The sequence below is a fragment of the Pteropus alecto genome, unplaced genomic scaffold (assembly GCF_000325575.1).
Source record: "Pteropus alecto unplaced genomic scaffold, ASM32557v1 scaffold40, whole genome shotgun sequence".
Lineage (NCBI taxonomy): Eukaryota > Metazoa > Chordata > Mammalia > Chiroptera > Pteropodidae > Pteropus > Pteropus alecto.
In genome coordinates, this window is record NW_006431919.1 from 20,362,214 (window position 1) to 20,373,763 (window position 11,550).

The following is an 11,550-nucleotide window of genomic DNA, read 5'->3' on the forward strand; positions in this document are numbered from 1 at the left end:
ACTTAATACCCATACTGTGTATTTAAGCTATAATAATTTTGACGCACTGGGGTGGGAAACCTTTGTAGATAGCATTTCGACAAATATACTCTGAACATATAGTTTCTACACAACTGTACAATCTAGCAGACCTTTAATTCCTGTAATGTAGCATACAATCAGCTCAAAGAGTATGGAGGAAAAGTGCTGAGCAACAAAACAGGCTTCACAAGTGATTAAAACACATGAAAAACATGGCATTTCATCTCAGTGGTAAGGGTAAATTATTCAAATAACGTAGGCTATCGGGCTAATCCCTGGAAAGCAAACGAAAGTAGGTCCTTACCTTACACTGTATATATTGTCAACGAACATTGTAGCAATGATCCATGAATAATGTAAATTAAACGAAATCTGTGTCATGCATTATAAAAAGGAAGGTATCCCTGACATTCTATCGGGTTCCAAAGGTCCTTTGGTCAATGACGTAACAACTCAAGGAAACATACATATTTGTTTCTAATGCTCAAACTACTTACATCAAAATTTACAGAAAATAAGTCTCTGTATTAAGACCTCGAAATAGGTGATTTACCTAAGGTCCACTTCTCAATTGCGTTACTCCTGCAAAAGGTAACTTCCTAGCTCCAGTTATCACTAACAGAGCTTTAACTGGAATAAAAATCAATTTAGTCCTTCCCCAAAGGAACAGTCCAGAGCTGGAGCGGCTACGCGGCTGGTTAGGCAGTGGCTCAGCAACACCATCCAGGTTCTTGCCACCCTTCCGCTCTGCCACGCACAAATCAGAAGTCATTGTTGAAAGACACAACCAGGTGTCACATCCTGACAAGGAGATGGTCAACACAAGACTCCACTTTACCCTGCAGCCTTCCTTGAATCTTTGAGGAAACCTGCTCCAGAAATAACCTGTCTGATACCTCTTTTATGTGTCTACCATTAGATCCTATTACCACTCCTTTGCTGACAATGACAGATTATCATTATTCGTTGAAACCATTCAGGATTTATCCCCGTTCCACGAGGAGATATGGATATGCAAACTCTGCCAGTGAAAAGTAAGGAACGGGTGGCTAGGGCGGGCACTCAACAATGTCAGCCACAAGTAGCCCTATGAACATAGTCTTAACTCGCTTAGGAACAGGAGTGCAGTGTTTAAAAACATTACTGCACACTTATGTAGGATCTAAATAAAAAACAGATGAAAAAAGTCAGATAAAAATGGGACTATTTTAAGTACATTTAAAAACTGTACAGAGTTTAATGAGCACTACAATTGTTTCTCACTACTGGAGACTTTGGGCATTAACAATTTAAAACTACTTATTCAGTTTTTTTCTATCTATTTTACACATACATTTCTATCTCTTGTTGACTCAAATACAGTCGAAAACATTATAAAAAACATTGACTTCTTTAGGGAAGATTTAGTTCATTAACAATCAAATACAATCGTAAGTGCTAGAGAAGAGTACAAGCAGCAGCATACTTTATACCTATTGAATATTAGTTCAATGACACTGCATATTAAGATGCTAACGTGGTGGTGCCATTTAAAATGAGTAATCTTACCGTGTCTTACAAGTTATTCTAAAAAGGATACAATGCCTTTTCAAACATGATTTAGAATGAACATATAATTCCTGTAATGTAGCATCCTAAAAAGCAAGCAAACAAAAAGTCCTACATCCTCAGGAACTACCTATATGAGTTTAATGTGGCTGTGTTGCTGTCTTGATTAGCCGTCTGATTTTTACAGCTTCTATTTACATGAGGTGTACATTTATTCACAAGTTTTTTTTTTTTTACAAAAAGCTTGATACATCAGAAACATAACTTTTAGTATTAACAATTTCTAAAGGAGTATGTTTTCCACATTTCTTAAAATGACAGATTCCCATTGGTATGAATTCCCTGATATGTAAAACAGTTTGAATCCACAGTGAAACGTATATACATTCTACAGGTTTATAAACTTTTGCTCCTGTGTAATCTAGTATCCAACAAGTCACGTGGTCTTGTGGCAATCGTGGTTTTTACCCTGTGAACTTTCAGATTACAAACCTGACTAATGCACAAAGGCTGATCCACTTTCCCCTGTGTGAACTGATTTACAATGGTAGGAGTTCCTTATACATTATTTTGAAAGGGTTCTTGACATAAAATAAGGTCTGACTTCAGAGAAGCCTTCCCACATCAATTACATTTACATTCCCTCTCCTATGGATTCTCTGATGGCTATTGAAGGCTGATTTGTGGTAGAATTTTTTCCCACATTCACTACATTCATAGGGCTTCTCTCCTGAATGAGTTCTGTAATGTACAGTGAGGTATGACATCCGAGAGAAGGCTTTCCCACATTCATTACATTCAAAGGGTTTCTCTCCAGAATGAATTCTATGATGTATAGTGAGATATGACATTTGAGAGAAGAATTTTCCACATTCATAACACTCATAGGCCTTCTCTCCTGTGTGCGTCCTCTGGTGCCTATTAAGAGCTGAATTCTGGCAGAAGGTTTTCCCACATTCATTACATTCATAAGGTTTCTCTCCTGAATGAATTCTATGATGTATAGTGAGGTATGACATCTGAGAAAAGAATTTTCCGCATATGTAACATTCATAGGGCTTCTCTCCTTTATGTATTCTCCGATGTCTACAAAGGGCTGAATTCTGGTAGAAGGTTTTCCCACATTCGTTACATTCATAGGGTTTCACTCCTGAATGAGTTCTATGATGTATAGTGAGGTATGACAACTGGGAGAATAATTTTCCACATTCATTACATTCATATGGTTTCTCTCCTGTGTGTACTCTCTGATGTCTCATGAGGGCTGAATTTAGGTAGAAGGTTTTTCCACACTCATTACATTCATAGGGTTTCTCTCCTGAATGAGTTCTATAATGTACAGTGAGATATGATAACCGAGAGAAAAATTTTCCACATTCATTACATTCGTAGGGTTTCTCTCCTGTGTGTGTCCTCTGATGTGTAGTGAGAGTAGACTTTCGACAGAAACATTTCCCACATTCATTACACTTATAGAGTTTCACACCTGTGTGAATCTTATGATGGTCATTAAGTGCTGACTTCTGGGAGAAGGTTTTTCCACAATCATGACAAACATAGGGTCTCTCTCCTGAATGCGTTCTCTGGTGTTGTGTGAGGTGTGTCTTCTGGCAAAAGGATTTTCCACAATAACTACATTCATACGGCTTCTCTCCTGAGTGGGTTCTCTGGTGTTGAATGAGGTGTAACTTCTGGTAGAAGGTTTTCCCACATTCGCTACATTCATAGGGCTTCTCCCCTGTGTGTGTTCTCTGATGGACAGTGAGGGTTCCCTTCTGGCAGAAGGATTTTCCACACTGATTACATTCATAAGGTTTCTCTCCTGTATGAGTCCTCTGATGTATAATAAATTTTGACTTTTTACAGAAGGATTTTCCACATGCACTGCATTCATAGGGTTTTATTTCCATAGGAGATGTCTGGTGTACACTGAGGTTTGACATTTGGAGAAAGGCTATTTCAGATTCATTCCATTTATAGGGCTTCTCCTCCAATGGATTAACAAAAACTGTATCCTTTTGAAAGGCTTTCTGGCATTCAATATATTCAAAGGGTTTCTCCAAAATATGCACATTCTGATAGATGCTGTCTTCATTTAGAGTATAAGTGTCCCCATTTTGATTAAATTCATAAGATCTGTCTCCTGGATGAGTTTTCTCAAGCTTCGCGTGGAGGAGTGATTTCCCACATGCACTACATTCATCGGGTTTCATTCTTGCATAGCTTCCATCACTACTAATATATTCTGAAATCGACTTTACACTCTTTTCACATGAGTCACATTTATAGGATATTTTTCTTGAAAGAACAGGGTTTGTTTCCACATTAAAAGTCTTGCTAAGAACATTACCTCTCTCTTCACTCAGGGTTTTGTTGCTGATGGATACAGTTTGGATCGAATGTTTGCCTTCACTTTCCTGGACTCCCTCTATCAGGTTGACTTTCCAGACTTCTAAAAAGAGGCAAAATTAACCAAATTTTGTACATCTTCCTACATAAGACAAGGAATGAGACATACACAAGCACTTCATTGAGGTGTAGGTGCTAGTTTCATAGACAGTGAAAATAATTCCGTGTGTATTTTTTTTCCTTTATTCTTTGGTTTGGAATATAAAGATACACGTGCATGCACCAATCTCTAGTGATGAGGAAAAAGAGAAATAAACTAATAAAAACACCAGTACCTTTGATCTTTGCTACTTTATAAGATTTTGTTGAAAACTGAGTATAGAAGATAATATGTAAACACACGGCAGTGATCAGAAGACAGGACGTTGGATAAATGATTGACAAGGTAGCTCAGAGTATTCAGAGCGAATGGGGTCAACTGACAGGGCGACAAGGAGGGCCGTAAACTATCTGTAAGGATGGATTAGTTTTGGAGGGGGAGGAGTAGCACTTCATACATCGTTTCATATCAGCTTGGGAGAAACGATCACAATTTAAGGCACTATCACCTTATACTAAGATTTTTGTGGCAGCATTTTGACTAGTCTAGATCCTTCCAAACTATTTAGCCTTTTTTTCAGATTCCACACACTAGTGCCAAATAAACAGACCCCCACATCTCCTCATGTTTAGAGTAACATCCTATAACCAGGGCTCTAATTGTGTTCCACTTGGAAGGAGAGTCCAGGAACGGATATGCCCAACACTGTAAAACAGACCACAGAGCATGCCGTCCTTTCAGAAGCTTTAGATTTCTTAAATATTCTAACATTGTTGTCGTTTAAACTGAATTCATTCTGACCATGAAACCCTATTTGTTCCTATTTAGACCACAGAGCATTAACTCTGGTTAGGTGACCCAGGGCAAGTCACCTAGCTGCCCTCAGACTCAGATTCATCCACCAGTAACATGAAGACAATGTACCTATTTCATGGAGTTGTAGTGGGTTTACATCAGTTGATTAATATAACGTGCTCACAATGGCATTTGGCACAAAATACACACTCAATAAGTTTAGGATTATTTTCTCCATTTTCAATCTTCTGACAATTTTCTTATTTGTCTCATCTTTGACGTTACCGTTGTCACTTAATTCTGAGTGTGAAAAGCACTTACCCATGAGTTTCATTTAGTGTACAAATGTTAAAAATCAGATTCCTCAATCTGCTTCTAAAATAGTGACCTTATTTTCACTTATCTTACAAATTTTTGGATGACCCTGACTATCAAGCATGCTATCATCCATGTCAAATGAAACCATATCAACTTTGTCCTCCAAAACCTACAATTTCCCTTAGTCCACCATCAAAACAGCAATGGAGAAAATGAGGAGAAAAAATCTGAGCAATAGTACTACCTGGATTTACAATATGAAGCCAAACTAGGATGATCTAGTCTAAATGAATTACTGCTCCAGGAAAATCAACCTATTTGTTGGAGAAAGAGGGTCATCAGATATAGCCATACTCTTTTCTTTACAGGATTATAATTCAGGGGAGGAAAGCTCAAGCAAAAAATACATACTCTCAAATAATAGATTCCTTGGTCAGATCTAACTCTTTTTTAACGTATCACCATGAGGTGGAGTCAAAGTTGAGAGAAGCAAGAGACTGGAGTAATGATAAGAGTGAAGGAAAAACTTCAAAGATGGAAAGGTTTGACAATTTGAGCTCAGACTTAAAGTGTTATCTGGCCAAATAAAGCACACCCCAGTGAAACATAAAGCTGCAGGGACAACAATCACATAAATAGAACACATTTCTCGACCAAATGAAGTTTAGCAGGAATTTTGGGAAACAAAAGAAAAAATTTTCCAGACAATACAGACTAATACTGCGGTGACTCCTAAAGCATGAGGAATGTCAGTTCCCTTTAAGAATGAACGGGAGCCTCTGCAGGTGCATCCTGTGAGACTGGTGACGAGATGCAGCCACTGGGAATGTCAGATGAAGACGTTATAAATCCATCTGAACAAGAGGGTGCCGTACTGCCCCTGTGACAGGGGACCCCGGACTAGAGGTGGGCGATGCAGCACAAAACGGACCACGAAGAACTAAAAAGACTTGAGACAGGAGGAGCCTTTTAAAGAAGCACTAAAGGCAGAAGCATTTCTGGAGAGGATGGGAGGACAAATCTGTCACAATTCATCTCTGTACATCACATTTATTGAGCACCTACTATGACAGGCACTGGGAACAGAACAGTAAATAAGAGAGACGAGATGAAAATGAACATCTGGAGAAAAAGATGAGATGAAAATGAACATCTGGAGAAAACGTTCCTGGTGTCACCAAACTTAAGAAGGGCTGGATATCAGGAGTAATGACCAGCACAAGTGCATATGACAACAGGGGTGAACTGAATTTACTGGCTAAGGCACATGATGGTGTTTGGAATCTGACCTCAAAGACAGAGAAGTAAAAAGTGAAACTGGGGACAGGAACAAGTCTGAGGCATTTCATAATAAAGAAAGAGGACGGAAGATAATAACACAGGTTGCATAAGTTATTTTTTAATAATAGACTTATGAATACTTAAAAACACTCTAGGGCAATGGATTACTGAAAATGCCATGAAAGCCGGCAGGACCCAAGGTTAAAGAGAAAGAAGGAAGTGACTGGATGTCAGTTTTGGGTCGAGGTGAGCATGGAAAAGCTCTGCAAGCATAAATCTCTGTGGGGGAGGGAGCTGCCTTTGGGAGTGAGAATCTGGTAGCTAAAGCATACAAGTAACTATATTTAGTCACTTCTGAAGTTTGGGACCATTAAAAATTCCTGGGAAAAACACTGCCAAGTTACCAATCGCCTCACTGCCTCCTCTGACACACCTGGGTAACTCTGAAGTAGGACTTCTCCTTCTACTATCCATGGCTCTTCTCCTTGCTCCAACTTGATGATAACTTCCGGTTTGACAACGTGACACCCTGTTAATAAAAAACGAAAGAGAGCTTGAACCTGGCTGGCTGCTGGGCTTCTGTCTCGCTGCCATCTGAGGCAATTGCTGCCTTAGTAGCTACACGGCAGGATGCCCGCCTGAACTGGATCAAAATTAGAACCTTTCACTGGGGAAGTAAAGACCAATATGTCCTGCCTGGTGCCCAAGACACATTATTCACATTTGTCCCATCAAATTCAAAATTAAAGTTATTAAACTGGAGAGAAATCCCATGCATCGCAGCGACTCGGAAGCCAGCTCTCCTCACCCAAGGCAACCAGGTGGCTATAGTTCTCCAGCATCACGTCCCGGTAGGTTGTCCTCTGCACAAGGTCCAGCTGCTGCCACTCCTCCTGGGTGAAGTCCACTGCCACGTCCTTGAATGACACCGGTCCCTGGAACGGCATTGGGATTAGAACTGGAGAAGGCGTATGGGGACAAGACCTGCCAGGCTCACTGGCAAAGTCAACTAAGAACGCTGTACACCTTTTCTGTCTCACAGACTGTGGAAGTTAAACATGGGTGTGAGGAACACACGACAGTTCACATGTCCACACCAGAAAAGGAAGATGCGGCCCTGCACCGTGAGCCAGGACAAGCCGCCTGTCAGGGACACAGAGCAGTGGACACAGCCCTGCCCCCGAGGAGCATAGGCCCTCCTGGCAACACAGAATGCACTTGGCCCCTTCGTTATGCTTCCAGAACGTGTGCAGTGCTGGCTCCCCGTTTGCTCCCTGGCCGCTCCCGCTCAGCCTCCTTCGCCGGCTGCCTGCCTCTCCGAGTCATCCTGACTCAGAGGGCCCTGGGGCTCCGTGCTCGTCCTTTGCTCTGCGCTCGCTGCTCTGATGGTGGCCCCATCTGGCCTCGTGGCTTTAATTATCATCTACATATCACATTCCCCAAACTGACATCACCAGCCCAGACTTCCTTCCTGCGTACCAGATACGTACGTCCCCAACCTCAAACTCGACATGCCGGAAATGCACCTGCTGCTCCTGTGCAAACTGGTTGCTCCTACAGCTTACAGGAGGTACTGAAACTGTTCTGCGTGGCACTGGAATGGCGGCTACATGTCCTTACACATTTGCTAAAACCTAAACCATACAACAGAAAGAGCAAGCCCTGACTGTAAGCCCTAATGCAAACTATGGATCTTAGATAATAATGTATCAACACCGACCCGTGGGCTGTAGCAACACAGCACACTCGGCAGGTGTTAGCGGCAGGAGAGCTGAGGGAGGCCAGGTATGCGAGAACTCTGCTGGGCTCAATTTTTCTGTCAACCTCAAACCGCTCTAAAAATAGTCTATTAATGGGGAGGAAAAAACCTCCAGCTCCTAAATATGTAAAAATATAAACCTCACTGATGATTAAGAAAAAACCCTAAGCCTACCAACAAGCTACTGGGGCCTCGGGTCAGGCAGAACACCCCAGGTCATATTCCTTTTCTGGCATCTCACTAGACCAGGGTCCCCTTGACTCGAACCCGCCACCCCCCGCCCCTGAACTTCATGCTGTTCACATGATCGGCCTCTACATATGACATCTTTTCATCAAATAACTCACTTTCCTAATGAAAAGGTTTCAAACTCTGCGCAGGACCAAACCCAAAATCAGGACAGCATGGGTGACCCTTCGGTCAGTCCCAGTGCTGGTCTCCACCCACACCCTCACGGTCCCTCGACAGAAGCCTGTGAGCTAATGAGCAAGCAGAGCCTTCAGGAGCCGTGTTCAGTCCACCTCGTGCTGTTCTGAGCACCTCAGCGCCCTCTGTGAGTACGCAGGTCACGATCGTTCCAGGGCTGTGACAAACTGCCTCACCCCACCTACAGCTCCCCCCTCGCCGAGCGACTGAGCTGGACTCCGACAGTGCGGCTAAAACCAGCTGTGCTTCACATCTCTTCAGTGTCCTGGGTGCTGATCGGAAGGACGCCCATGATCCTGTAAATACTTCCGTGGGTTACCGCCTCCCAGGGGAACGGGAAGTTCCTTGAGGGGAAGAACTACCTCTTAAAATCACAGCCAAAGAAAAGGAAAAATTAAAACCACATCCCAATCCCGAAGACACAGGATGTTACTTCTAAGAAAAAAGACAAAACATTCGGCGAAGCGAAGGGTCACAAAGCGAAGAGCCGAACGAGGAGCAGCTTCTGCTGGGAGCCCTCCAAAGAGCAGAGCAGAAAGTGTTGCGGGCAGGACAAGTGGTGCTCAAACCACTGAGAGCTGAGAAGCACCATCCGGTGACACAGATGCCGACATCTTCACTTGCATGTCATAATGGCAGCTCGATTTAAAATGTCTCAAACCTAACTCTGGCCTTTTCTTAAAACTGCTTCTCCCACAATCTTCCCCACCTCAGTGTAACGGCGACCTCTTTTTTCTAGATATTCAGGGAACCTCTCAGGTGCTTTCTGCACGGAGACATGACTGAGTAGCACTTCCGGAGAAATACTCAACGTGGAAAATCCACTTGAGCTAGGGGAGGAAAGAAGGAGCAGCCCAGGAAGGAAGCTTCTGTAACAGTCCAGGGACGAAAAGGTAAGCTATTTTAATGGAAACGGGGTGGGGTGAAGGGGAAGGAAATAAAACCCATTTAGAATGTCAACATTAACAAAGCTGAATAATCATCAAATGTGGCAACAGGATGGAGGAGTTTACAATGACTCCATTTTTCTGGACACATGACAAGCAGGATGAGGAGCGATGAACCAGTAGGGCAACGGGTGAAGACGGAAGTGGCATTTGGCAAATAATGACATTCTGGATCTACTGGCTCTCTTATTTGAGCTGTCCTTTGGACACGCTCTGTGAAGGTGCGGGCAGGACAGGGCCATCTGGTCTGTGCGGGAGAACGGACAGAGCTGGCAGTTAGAAGCACGGGGGGCGGGAAGGACCGGTGGGCGTAAGAGTCACGAGACAAGGGTGCAGGAACAGCACATGAAGGTAGCAGAAGAATCGGCAGGACAGCAAGGAGAGATCTGTTACAGACACCGGCAGAGGAGGCTGCAGATGGGGAAGGCGGCAGTGCGCCCAGGCAAGGATGGCAGATCTCTAACAGATCACAAGTGACCTTTACTAGGTCAGGTTCAGGAGAGGGCAGGGAGAGACCCCTGACTGCAGGCTGCGAGATAAAACATGAACGGGAAATAAGGAGTCTTTGCCAGAGACATCGCCACAGGGTCAGCTGTGCAACCCCAACAGACAGTCGAGGAGATATTTGGGAACACTGATCTGAAGGGTGAGAGGACCATTCCTCCAGATGGTCCTCGTTTTATCTCCGCTGACCAAGCAGTAAAAACGATATATCTATGGGTCAACAATGCTTTAGTCAGCAGAAAAGGTATGTGCCCTGAGGGCTCCCTGGGCAGTACGCCACTGGTTTACACGAGGCACAAGGCACCAGTGGCAATGGCTCAGGGCTTCTCCTTTAGGAAGGCTAGTCACAACTACAGTGAGATCGCCAACGAAATCTTTAAAACCCAAGAGAAAAGTGTTCGCCGGTCAATGTGAGTCGAATAATGGATGGTATTTATCATTTTTCGCAACGAACGTCAAGAACACAAGGTGCACTTGTACTTTTGCTTGAAGAGCTCTGAAGGATGATGCCATCTACACATTTGAGCTTGACAGACATGCCTGGTGCTGACCTGCTGTGCTGTTCTGTCTAAGCATATCTTTCATCTGGTCTACTTTCCCATTTTGAACTTTGAACTATTCACTTCCTAAAGTGTATTATAAAATAAACTAAAGAATAAATACATAAACAGAAAAACTCACCAGAAATTTATTCATTTTCCGCTGCTCTTGGAAAAATGTGGACTGTGAGAGAGGAGGCAGACCTGGAGAAAGAAAATGCAAGCAACAAAGTTACGAGTGATCCGGCCGGCTGAGGAAGTACTTTTCTGCATGAAAACTTACCCAGAAAGTTCCATGAAGATTCCTATAGGAGACTGTCCCTTTAAACCTTCAGAAGTCACTGGAAGAATGATGGGGGGACCACCCACCTGTATGTCTGTAACTCCCACATGATTATGTGGCGAGTAAATACATTCTTATTTGTGAATGAACACTGAAACCTATTGAAATAATCTTCCAATAAACATAAGGTAAAAAAAGAAATTTTGTTACACTCATCTATTTTATTACTACCTCTTTTAACCATGTAAGGAAATCCACAGGATGCTCTGAGTAAAGAGATACACTCGGGCATTGCTAAGTTCTTAAATTATTTATATGTAACTGACGAGCTGCTGAAAAGCTTCTTATTAAGAAGCTTACTTTGACATGATGGTAATACAGTGTACAAACTTGTCCCGGGAGTCCGAGTCCCGTTTGCAATCCCACCTACAGACCTGGTAACCTTGGACATGTCACCCCTCTTCTCAGGCCCAGTCCCTTCCTCTGGCAATCGAGGCAGCAGGACATACCCCCGGCACGCTTATCCTGCACGACGCTGCGTGACTCCGCAGAGCAGAACCGAGGGGAAGCCTCACACGCTCAGATCACAGAGCAAGGCCCTCAGGGACGTTCAGAGTCACGTTTGGAACCTGGGGAGGGCGAAGGGGTGCTGGGGTGTGGAGAGGGGAGGACGGGCCACC

The 11,550-nt window shown here is 43.3% G+C and overlaps 1 protein-coding gene across 2 annotated transcripts; it reads right to left on the minus strand.

The window, feature by feature from the left end:
* Nucleotides 1-116: 116 nt before the first annotated feature.
* ZNF12 (zinc finger protein 12) lies at nucleotides 117-11,544 on the minus strand. Of its 2 annotated transcripts, XM_025043127.1 has the most exons (5): nucleotides 11,380-11,544; nucleotides 10,730-10,791; nucleotides 7,221-7,347; nucleotides 6,846-6,941; nucleotides 117-4,021 (listed from the first exon to the last, which is right to left on the minus strand). In XM_025043127.1, the coding sequence occupies exons 2-5, from the start codon at nucleotides 10,742-10,744 to the stop codon at nucleotides 2,175-2,177; spliced, it is 2,085 nt and encodes a 694-aa protein (XP_024898895.1). In that variant the 5' UTR covers nucleotides 10,745-10,791; nucleotides 11,380-11,544; the 3' UTR covers nucleotides 117-2,174. The 2 variants fall into 2 exon arrangements, with proteins under 2 accessions (XP_024898895.1, XP_006906621.1); XM_006906559.3 differs by having other exon boundaries at nucleotides 10,730-11,544.
* Between the last annotated feature and the right edge of the window lie 6 nt (nucleotides 11,545-11,550).